Below are 12,112 nucleotides of genomic sequence, written 5' to 3'. Positions count from 1 at the left end.
ACAGTTTATAATTTTCCTTCAAAAATAAGTGCTTATATTTGGGAAGAGTCCTGGGTGTCACAGACTATTAACACTTAACTTCACCATTTCTCATGTTTATCAACACACAATAAATCACTACCTGCCTTGGAGGATCCCGGGGAATCTATCCTCTGTGCTGCATCCTCATTTTCTTCTTTGACTGCTGCTCCCCAGAGCATCTAGCTGGTTTCCCACCCCCTAATAACCTTCCTCTTCTCTTCTAATATTTCTATATAAGCCACAGCAAAGCCATCCCTTCAAACCACCTGGAACCATCTTAACTCAGTCGCTCAAAACTTACAACTGGGTCAAGCTGAGGACCAGACAGGCAGGGAAGTCAAGGTCTTACCAGAAGGGTCAATGTCTCTCTCCATTTTCTTCACCTGGCCTTCATTGGTTTTTATTTCCCAGGGCTTCTTTGCCCTTGTGACTTCATTTGCTTTTTAGTGAAAACTGAGCAATAAATGGCATAATTCATATGAGCCTCTTTGCGTCTAAATGTGGGACCAGTGCAAAAGCAGCCCAGGGAGTCAACACCTCCAACCTCTGAACCACCAAAATGATATCCTCCCAGCCAGGAGTCCATGTGTGGGGAGGGCTGGAGGAGCATCCACTGAGCAGCTTTCCATAGTTCCCCACTCCTGATGGGGGAGAACTTTGCGTGAGAATGTCCGCCTTCCTTTCCTCGTGGCTTTTAAGTCCTAGGTCCCTTCAGCAACAAAGTCTTGGCATCATTGCCTGTCCAGTGACCAGAACAAGTGGAGTTGGAAAAACGGGGAAACCAGGGACATGGGAAAACGTAAGAACACACAGAGATGTGGCCACTGAGGTAACAGACTTTAAAGGACACATGGAAAGTAAATATTCAGTCATCAGTGGAGCTCATCCCTCACTCATCCATCCTCCACCCATCTATCCATCCAGCCATCAACCAGCCATCCACTGCCCATCCACCTCCCCAGAGCAATACTACTGAGCTGAGCGCCTTCTATCAGCCCTGTAGTCAGCACTGGGGATACACAAAGACAGAGGGAAGCCAAAAGACAGAAATTGCAGGTGGGAAAAGGAGTAGAGGTGACCCTCAAAGGACTCTTGCGACACGGGAACGTACGGGCTGGGAAGGTCGTGGAGATCATGGCCTGAACCTGCAGCTCCAGCCTAGGCGAAGGTGGACAAGACACCTGCGCATCATAGAGAGGCCGACACCTCCAGGCTTCCTAGAGAGGCCCGGAAGTGGCTTCTGGAGGCCTGTCCGACGGCTCCGCCCATCCTCGCGCAGTCCTCGCCGCGCAGCTGTCCGCCGCCGCCGTGAGTGGGCCAGGGTCGGGAGGGCGGCCCTCGGGGACCCGGCCTGGGCCGGGTGGGCAGAGCCCCAGGGGCGAGGGGCGCGGCCCTCCTCTGGTTCTGATTCCAGATGCGGCTGGCTGGGCCTCCGCGGCGACCACCCCCAGGGCTCCCCACCTTGCCTCGCCCCACTCTGCCCCGTCCTCCCGTTTCATCGCACTTTGGGGGAAGCCTCGCCTTCTCTCTGCCAGATGATCGGAGTCCCCATCTAAGGTGGCAGTGTGAGGTTCCCGTTTAACCTGAGTTACTTACTGAAAAAAAAAAAAAAAAAAAAAAAAGCGTTGGAGTCAAGTAAAACCTAGCAGGCGAGTCATAGTACCGGGCAGGTAGGGCAGGCCTTATAGAGGTCAGATGATGCCCCAGGTGAGCAGGGCCTCCTCCCAACCCTAATGTGAGACCTTGCACCTCGGCCAGACCCTGCTGCAAGCCCTGGATCCTCACCTCTTAGGACCTGTGTGATTTGTGGGCAAGGTCCTCCACCAATGAGCTGAAGGTTATCTCTGAATGAAATTTATCTCTGAAAAGCTGGTGCTAATACTAGAACTATCTCCAGATTGACCTCAAGCATAAATTGTGGCCCTTTAAAGCACCTAGCCCTCCATGAATTAAAAATGTAGCCATAGTTGCTGTTGTTTTTAATCAAAGAGGCATAATGAGTTGCCCAGGGTCACACAGGGAGCTGGTGGAAGAGCCAAAATTTCCTGATTTCCAGCTTAGGAATCTCAACCCTGCATCACTAGTCTCTGCCTCATGGGAGGAGATGGGCAGCTCTTTCTTTCCCCTCCAGGAATTGCAGGGGCTCCTGAGGTGTTGTAGAATGCCCTCACTGTGAAAACACATAGGGACTCAGGTCAGCAGGGACTCTGTCCCCAAAGCTTCAGGTCAGGGCTCTGCCCAGCCCCAGCTGTTGCTTTGGTTGTGACATGAACCAGGCAATCAGATGCACCTGGGTTCCAATGGTATATGGAGCCCTGTTCTACAATTTACTAGGGTGGGACTTGAGGTCACTCTGTATCTCTGAGCCTCCAATTTCTCAGCTGTAAAATGGGACCCACAAATTAGTACTCATCTCAGAGGGTTGTTATGGGCATCAAGTGAAATCATTTGTGGACAAGAGTGTAGCACAAGCCTAGCACAGTAAGTGCCTAAGTGAATGGCAGGCTGTACTACTTAGGTGTGTTAGAGTGGCAGACAGACTGACCTTGGGCGAGGACTTCTCTGTACTTGCTCTCCCTTGCAGATGTGGCAGATGGGGACATGTGGAAAGCCTGCTGGTTCATCCCATTTACATTACTGGGTCTATAGTCTGCCAGATGTTCCCTGTCCCCACAGATACCCCTGCAAAAGTGCTTCTGTGCTCACGTGGAGCTTGAATGGAAGTTTGGGAAACATCGGTTATAAAATTATGTACCTCCTTTTCTCATCAGCTTTGTGAAGAATAGCAAGAACCTTTTGTGCAACAGTTATCTGAGTAAAGAGGGTTTACATGCTAGCTAGACAAGAAGATTTGATATACCTAAGGTGATGACCATGAATTAAACAGAGCTGCCCGGCCACCCTCACTTACATTCAAAGTGGTGTGCACAAATACCACATGTCATGAGTACACCAATTTTTCTCTTAATGCTGTGCTGTCAGTTAAATTTCCTCCCAAATGTTTGGCCTTTTAGGTATTATACTTCCCATTACCTTTCATCTGTATCTGATTTCTATCCTTAATCTACTGTGTCTTTTTTGCTTTGGTGGCAATGCCCCAAGCATTGTGTTACTGAATGCACAGAGATGCACCAGGATCGAAGAACTGAAGAACCGCGCACATAATCCAAGGTTTTCCTGCTGTCCATCTTGCTAAATTCCTGCACTTTCCTCACCTTTCTCTTCTCACCTTCCTAATGAGATCAGTTATATAAGTTCTTGCTTCAGATCATTCTGGAACTAGTTGGAAGGTAATGAAGAGAAGCATCAATAGATCTGGCAAATTTCTGAAGCATTAATAATCTGTAATTGCACATTAAACACAAATAGATGAATTTCACCTCCTGCATGGAGTCTGAACAGCTCCATCTCATAAACCCTGTAGCTTCAACATGTTTTCCAGGTCTCAACAACACATGAACACAGGTCTGTGCAAAAATTTAAGACACCTAATCACAGGGTCACACCACCTGGAGGTGTTTTTATCTTCATTACAGTGAGTATAATATTTTTTATGAACTGGTCAACTTCCCTCTGATCCATCCTACTGCTGAAGGGCTAATGGTGCCTTGGTTTCTACATGGCTCTGAGCTAGGAGTGAGCGTATTGTGCTTTTTTAAAAAAAAAAATTTTTTTTTAGTCGTAGATGAACACAATATATTTATTTTATTCATTTATTATGTGGTGCTGAAGATCAATCCCAGTGCCTCACATGTGCTAGGCAAGCGCTGTTCCACCAAGCATTGTGCTCTGAATGCACAGAGATGCACCAGAACCGAAGAACTGTGCACATAATCCAAGGTTCTTACTACTGATCCTTAGCATTTAATTAGGTCTTTGTAAATCTAAAGTACTCACGGTCATCTTTTATTAGTTTCTTCTCCTAACTTCCCTGTGAGATGTCAACTTTATTACCCTCACTTTGCCTTGGCATTATCAAAAGGTCAGGCAAATTTTAAATTTCATTTTTTCCTTGTTTGTAATTAAGATTCCTTTTTCTTGATCATGTGCTTAACTTTAACCTGTTTCTGCTAAAATGACAGCTCAGGTCAAAAGTGACCCTCCCCCACCCCAACAGGAAAGCAATTACTGAACAAAGCCACATTTTGGAAGAGCCTTCAAGCAGTTGCCATTAAAAGGCAGGTCTGAGTGCATGGCCCTAGAAAGAATCATATGAAAACTAATTAATAAAACTGGCTGAATAAAAACTATGGACACTCTTTTTCTCCCCTCTGGCTTGTCATTCATGAGGCTTTAGGGGGGTCTGAAAAACATGTTTGCTGAGATTGTTTTTGCTTGTGTATGTGAGAACCAGGAAGGAGGAGGTGGCTCCCTATGGTTCCATGAGGGCTGGTAACCCGAGAAGGTGTCACCGACCTAGAGGATAAGCTGCTTTTCCTGCTGTCTGTCTTGCTAAATTCCTGCACTTTTCTCACCTTTCTCTTCTGACCCTCCTAATCAGGTCAATTATGTAAGTTCTTGCTTCAGATCATTCTGGAACTAGTTGGAAGGTAATGAGGAGAAGCATCAATAGACCTGGCAAATTTCTGAACCATTAATAATCTATAATTGCACATTCCTGACTTGCTTAACATACACATAAGCCATGATTGACTTGTGGTCTGTAGCTGGGCTGGAATGAGTAATTTTAAAAAACAACAAGTGATTAGAAGTATTTTTGTTGGAATTTTAAAAACTAGATTTTTAGAAGCCTTTTCCATTTCTGGATCCCTTATGGTGGAATTCGTGTAGACATTAATAAAATCTGTAACTTATCGGACATCCTGTTAGCCAGATGCAGCTTTCCCAAAACTATGTTCCCGTTAACCCTGTCACCTTCCTCTGGCTTCACCCTGCCTCTGCCTGTCACGGCGTCATTCAGTGCCTTGCCACCTGTCACCTTTCACCCATGGTTAGTCCTCACTGTGAACACTCCAAGTCAGGTCTTCCCCAGCCTGTTTCCAGCCTCTCTCCCCTGAAAGAAAGGCTCATTCCTCAGTGGAGGACCAAGGTGATCCTACTGTTCCCTGCCCTCAACCTACAGAATAGAGTTCCAATCCCCAAAAGAGGACGCAGAGCTGTCTCTAGGGCTGGCCCAAGGCTGTCCTTCCACCCTGGAGTACAGCTTGGTGCTGGCTTCAGTTTGTACCCATCTACTGGTTGCCCAACACAGCCTTCCCTGTGGCTCGTCCTAACCCTAACACCTTGTCTTTCAGATGTTTACAAAAGCCTCTCTCCATTAATTTCAGGACCCCTATTTTATTGAGCCTTGTGTCTTTTTCATTTCATAACTGTACTTTTTAGGAAGTTAAATGAAAACGGCAACATTAAATGATACACTTAACAATGACTGTTGGACATTGCAGGGCCCTGCGTAATTTGTGCTCATAATTTGTACAGTTTTACTCAACTGGATGTAATTTATGGTGTTCAGAATCATCCATAAATTCAGAAAATATTTGTTGAGCATCTTCTAGACTCTGGGAGGGACACCCCAGTGAAAAAGACAGGCCTCTGTTCTCATAGAACTTACATTCCATGGGAAGGAGAGCAGTATATTTCTCTATAGTGAAACGTGCTGTGAAGGAAATAGCAGCATTTACAGCAAGGGGGACCTCTGTAGATGGCATGACCAGGAGCCTCTTTGAGGAAGTGACACCTGAGCAGACCTTAGTATCAAGAAAGCAACAGCCAGGCAAGGACCTGGAAGAGCTGTGTGTCACACTGAGGTGAGAACAGGAAGCACTACCGAGCTTGGCATCCTTAAGGAGAGGAAAGAGAGTCCATGGGGTTGGAGCACAGAGTACCTCGGTGGAGGAAGGGCAGCTAGGCCCAGATCATGGAGGTGAAAGAAGTCTGGATTGAAATCTCAGTAATTGACACCTACTGTGTTTGTAAGTAGCATGTGTAATAAAGTCATGTGACTCTGTTAATAGCAGAATTGACTACATTTGGTTTTATTAGTACTCAGAATCCAAATTGGAGCATTCGGCACTCAGAAATGGGAAACTATGGCTCAGTGGCAGAGGGGTTCCCTGGCATGTGAGGCCCGGGGCTGCAGCAGCAAGGAATGGGGTGGGCAGTGGACTGTTGGACATACCAGAGGTGGGCTGAGGCAGGCAGACAGGCAGGCAGTGGACTGTTGGGTATAACAATGGTGGGCTAGGGGAGGCAGAAAGGCGGGCAGTGGACTGTTGGGTATAACAGTGGTGGGCTGGGGCAGGCAGACAGGCAGGCAGTGGACTGTTGGGTATACCAGTAGTGGGCTGGGGCATTAATCTATGAACTTTCTTACAACTGTGGCAAATGCGAGTGGAAACTTGTGGCCCAAACACCATCCTCCACACCATTTTGCTCAGTTTCCCTAACATTTCTTCTCTCTTTTTCTGCATACCCTCAAGCTACTGAAACTGCCACTCAGTGAACCCTGTCTTCAGTGTCACACCAACTGATGCTGCATGAATGATCTGATTAGACTCATAGGCAATCTAGATACTCTGACAGGTCTCCAGAAGAACTTGTGAAACTTCATAACTGTGTGCATTTGAGAGATCTGATCGTGGTGTGTGGGAATGTCATAGATGTCAAATCCCCAAAATTTAGAGCTTGAAGAAAAGGAAATCTGAGAAATGGCGCCTGTAGAACACTCATGCTGAGTCAGACTTGCCAGGTGTTTTGAGGGGACATTTTGTCCATCACCTCATTCAGACCTTGTAACCCTGGAGGTTTATCTTCAGCTGTACATCTGGATAAAGCAGCAGGCTCAGAGTTCACTAACTGGTCCAAGGCCACACAACTGGATAGGACCCCAAAGTACACTCTGTCCTCATTCAAAGTCCATGTTTTCTGGGTTAGGTCATGGACTCCTGGGGCCAGCTTTCGAGTGGTTATGACTCCAGGTCAGCTTGAGAAATTTATTTAAGTTCCTTGTTTAAGGACACTTACAGGTGCAGTGGCTGCAGTTATGGACACCCCCACTGGGACTGGTCAGGGATTGGGCCCTTGGTTGCTTGCAGCCTCCCTACCTAACCATGCCTCTGACTTTGGAGTGTGCACATGTGTTCAGCGGTTATTCCCAGAACCTTTGAGGACTGTGTGCCTCCGGTTCTGTTCCCTCCCTATGTGGAAGGAGTTGGGTAGCCCCTTTTTTGTTTTTGCCAAAAGGGAGTCTTAGAGACTTGAGAGGATTTTGCAGGGGTCATAGATGAGGGGGAAAGAAAAGCAGGACCCCAAAGGCATTGAGCACTGAAGCACTTTCAGGATTTCTGAGTGGGAATGTAGTTTGCTACATAAAGGAGATTTTTTTCCTCATTTTTTTAAATAAGTGTAGGACTAAAGCCGTATTAAGCAAACCTTGCAGCAGTATGCCATTTTAAACAAAAGATGTCTGGAAGCTTTCTTTAGAGTTCTATCTTTGATTTTCTGGTACATGGGGGAGAAGTGCTTCTTCCTTCCAAATTTGAATGAATTCTTTTCAAAAAGACTCTAACCTTTCCCAAGAATTAACATCATGCCTTTCATTTGAAAAGTGCTTTGTGGTCCTCAAAGCACCCCCAGTGTTATCCTCTTTCTCCTTCATATTGGCCTTGTCAGGTAGGCGGGCAGATGTTACTGTCCCATGTTCTATGTAAAGAAATTTGAAGCCAAAATGTGGAGAGAGGGGGTGGGTCTTGTCACACACCTGTGACTAGTACCCAGATCTGAGAGTCTCACGCTACTAGATTATTCTACCTGTTAGGTTTTCTGGCTTTGTTTATTTGTTTCAGTGCTGAGGATCAAACCCAGAGCCTTGAGCATACTAGGCAGGCACTCTACTACAGAGTACAGGCCCAGCCCCTTTTTGTTCTTTTAACTTTAAATTAGGGTGAACCATATTTGCATTTGGGTCATAATAATTTTCATACTTATTCTTTTAGGTCCAGTTACCTTTTGACTGCCACATATGGACTCCCGGAGATCTCCAGAGGAAACTGTCCTCATCACAGGAGGGAGTGGCTATTTTGGCTTTCGGTCAGTTCATGTACAAAATATGTGTGTTGAATTACCTTACTGGTACTTGTTGCAAACAGTGTGGCTTTCGAGTCTGACATTAACACCGTGTAGACTTTTGGCCATTCACGTGTGTTAAACCAGAAATGAACCAATTGCCTATTGCTGGACGTTATAATTGAGAACCACAGTCATGTCCCATTTCAGGAAAAATTCTTTATAAAGCCAGTAAATGGAGAAGCATGACATCACCAAAAACAATTTAAGAAATAGCTATTCTTTCACAGCTGTGTCATTGTAATTTGAGTAGATGAGAGGATTCTCACTTTTCAAATTTTAAATAAATAAGAAATAACAAAGAACATGTGAAAGTGAGGCACTCGAGATGAGTCAAGAAGACTTGGATCGGCCACCTTGACTGATACAGCACAAGGGGGACTTGATCTAACTCTTAATTCTTCTCATTTCAGCCTCGGCTGTGCTCTGAACCAGAAGGGAGTCCATGTGATTCTGTTTGACATCATCAGGCCTGCTCAAGACATTCCAGAAGGAATCAGGTTCATATGTGGAGACATCCGCCACCTCTCTGAGGTGGAGAAAGCCTTCCAGGGCGTGGATGTGGTGTGTGTGTTCCATGTTGCTTCTTACGGTATGTCAGGGCGCGAACAGCTGAACCAAACCCTGATCGAAGAAGTCAACGTGGGTGGAACCGACAACCTCCTCCGTGCCTGCCAGAGGAGAGGGGTGCCCAGATTCGTTTACACCAGCACCTTCAATGTTGTCTTCGGAGGTCAAGTCATCAGAAATGGGGACGAGTCTCTGCCATACCTGCCTCTTCACCTGCACCCTGATCACTACTCTCGAACCAAATCTATTGCAGAGAAGAAGGTGCTGGAGGCAAACGGTTCCATCCTGGAAAGAGTCGATGGTGTCCTAAGAACCTGTGCTTTGAGGCCAGCCGGCATTTATGGGCCTGGAGAACAAAGGCACCTTCCCAGGATAGTGAGTTACATTGAGAGGGGCCTGTTCAGGTTTGTGTACGGGGACCCCAGGAGCCTGGTGGAGTTCGTCCACGTGGATAACTTGGTGCAGGCCCACATTCTGGCCTCTGAGGCACTGAAGGCTGACAAGGGCCACATTGCCTCTGGGCAGCCCTACTTCATCTCAGATGGCCAACCCGTGAACAACTTCGAGTTCTTCCGACCCCTGGTTGAGGGCCTGGGCTACACCTTCCCCTCTACCCGCCTGCCATTGACCCTCATCTACTGCTTTGCTTTCCTGACAGAGCTGATCCACTTCATCTTGGGTCGATTGTACAACTTCCAGCCCTTCCTCACCCGCACTGAAGTGTATAAAACTGGTGTCACTCATTACTTTAGCTTAGAGAAAGCCAGGCGAGAGCTGGGTTATGAGCCCCAGCCCTTTGATCTACAGGAAGTGGTGGAGTGGTTTAAGGCCCGGGGTCATGGCAAAAGTCCTGGAAGCAGAGACTCCGAGTGTCTTATTTGGGGTGGTCTGCTGGCCTTCCTCTTGGTTATGTCCATGCTCACCTGGCTGCCCTCTCTGACTCTGTCAGCGTGAAGGGAGAGCCGGAAACACGGAGCGGCTCACGCGTGGTGGCATGGGTTCGGGAACTGGTTTCGGGATGTGCAGTGTTCTCTTTGACCAGGTTTGGACGCTTCAGATTATGATTTGAGAACAGGGTCTTGGACTAAATATTTCCATCCTCCTCACACTGATGCTGCTGGGAGAAGAGAAGAGGCAGAGGTGAGCTAGGAGTGTGGCTTCTGGTGTCCCTGCATCCTAGATGGGTTCAGTGTAAGGCCTGGAGCCGCAGAGAGAGGCTGCATGGCTGGGAATGTTATACTGGAGTATATCAAAGGCCAAACATGCACTTCCTTCTGTTTCATACATTCTGCAGTTACCTGTAGACTAAAATTCTGACTGATGTGGGAATGCAAAACACTCACGGACTTGAAAAAAGTGAAAAATACCAAAATAGGCCAGAATCCTAACAGACTTCCCCTCAGGATGGCCACTGCTGCAGGGAGGCAGCAACCAGCACAGCCAAGTCAGGGCACTGCCCCTGTGTGCCCACGTGGTCATGTGGGTGTTTAGACTAGCAGACCTCTGTCCTGCCTCACTGGATTCTTTTAAGGATTAAATTAAACAAAGCATACAAAACACACACATAAGCCATTATTTTTATAGAGTTGATACTGAACATTCCTTATGAGAGTTTTCTTTCTCAGAATGTTATTTCTAGAGGGCTATTGTTAGTGAACTTTCTGGAATGTCTGTGGGTGTGCATTCAGAGCCTGCAGCAGTATATGCTCAGTGTTTATAAAGTTCTGGCCTCCTAGATAGACTGCAGTTTAGCAAACAGCTCAGAATCTGATGATTAAGGAAGATGATCAAGCTGATGATGCTAAAATGTAGCATGGCTTAGTGCAGCATGATTCAACCAATGGCTTTCTCACTGGGGAGAGCTTTGGCTCTCTGAAGGCCACTTTCAAGGAGGAACAATGTCAGCCTTCTCTGTCCACCCATGGGGACCACCGTGGAAGATGGTTCAAGTTATATGGTTGCCTAGGAACCAGAGTAGGAAGCGGACAGAGTCTCCCTGTGCCAGGCTCTCGCCCCCAGGAGGGACAGTACTAAAGCCCGGGAGTTTCCATCACTGTGGACAGTTATACTAGACTTCCTCTGGGAGTGGTTAAGAATACAAACAGATGAACAGCCTTTGGGGAATGCTGCCCAAAGGATTTGAAGGAAGCCTTGGACTGAGTGTCAGAAGACCTGCACTGGGAATGTTGTATGGCCTTAACCAAGTATCCGAGCCATTTAGAACTTGGAGATGAGACCACGCATTGCCCTTTTATAAACCACCCCCCCACCTCACAGGGTTTGCTATGAGCCTAAAATAACATGTGGTGAAAGTACTTTTAATAAATTGCAACATAGATGTGAGGTGGTGGTCATCATTGTTTCCGGGATCATGTTGCTTGAGTCTTATATCACAAGGAAGTGCTTGCTTCAGTCTTGAGTAACTTCAGTGAACGCCACAGCATGTCTAAGGCTCAGGGCGCCCTGGGGCAGGTTTCTCTGCCCTCTGCACAGTCACAGGCTCGAGTGAACAGCTCTTCCACAGGACGGGGTGCTGATTCACAGGCAAGCCCAGGAGAGCATTCCCATTGTCTTTGAGAGGCAGCACCAACTTTCAAAACATGCTTTCCGTGACACCCTTCAGAAGAGTCGGAGGTGCGTCTCAGTTTTCTCAGACCAAGCACTCGGAGGAGAGCGAGGCCCTCATTGGTTGGTTTGGGGAGTTTTCCCCTCATTAATTACATAAGTGAAATTCATGATCGGTGTGTTTGTAAAGTTCATGCTCAGTGTTTATAAAGTTCTGGCCTGTTGTCAGCCTGGTGTTTTAGCTTATTTTATTGCTGTGACCAAGAGACCTGACAGGAACAATTAGAGGAGGAAAAGTTCATCAAGGTTCATGGTTTCAGAGGTCTCAGTTCACAGATAGCCAACTTCATTGCCCTGGGCCCAAGAGGAGGCAGAACAGTGGCGAAGGGCATGACAGAGGACAGCAGCTCAGGACATGGCAATCAGAAAGCAGAGAGAATTGTCCACTCACCAAAGGCTCACCCTCAGTGAGCCCCTCCTGCAGCCACGCCCTACCACCCTACAGTCACCACCTGGTTAATCCCTGCCAGAAGATCAACATGATGATTGGATTAAAACTCCCATAACTCAATCATTTCACCTCTAAACTCTCTTGCATTGTCTCACACATGAGTTTCTGGGGGACACCTCATATCAAAACCCTAACACCTAGCCTGTGACCCGCCTGGGCATTCTGCAGCACTGACATCATCGTCTACTCCCTCCTTAAAGCGTAGTTTATTTGTGTTTCAAAACACACCTCTCCCCTGTCAGTTATCTATTATTACGTAACAAGTTACCATGACCTTCAGTTTCTGTGCAGGAATTTGGTGCCACTTGGCTGGTAGCGCTTCCTTAGGGTCTGCCACGAGGGTCATCTCATGAGGTTGTC

General features: G+C 47.0%; 1 protein-coding gene across 1 annotated transcript; it reads left to right on the top strand.

The window, feature by feature from the left end:
• Positions 1–1,250: 1,250 nt before the first annotated feature.
• Sdr42e1 (short chain dehydrogenase/reductase family 42E, member 1) lies at positions 1,251–11,469 on the top strand. The gene is made up of 3 exons (XM_005318466.5): positions 1,251–1,329; positions 7,977–8,070; positions 8,520–11,469. The coding sequence occupies exons 2-3, from the start codon at positions 8,003–8,005 to the stop codon at positions 9,628–9,630; spliced, it is 1,179 nt and encodes a 392-aa protein (XP_005318523.1). The 5' UTR covers positions 1,251–1,329; positions 7,977–8,002; the 3' UTR covers positions 9,631–11,469.
• Positions 11,470–12,112: the final 643 nt, after the last annotated feature.

The sequence above is a fragment of the Ictidomys tridecemlineatus genome, chromosome 15 (assembly GCF_052094955.1).
Source record: "Ictidomys tridecemlineatus isolate mIctTri1 chromosome 15, mIctTri1.hap1, whole genome shotgun sequence".
NCBI classification, from domain to species: Eukaryota; Metazoa; Chordata; class Mammalia; order Rodentia; family Sciuridae; genus Ictidomys; species Ictidomys tridecemlineatus.
The sequence above is the reverse complement of the archived record's forward strand: the minus strand, read 5'-3'. Positions and strand labels throughout refer to the sequence as shown.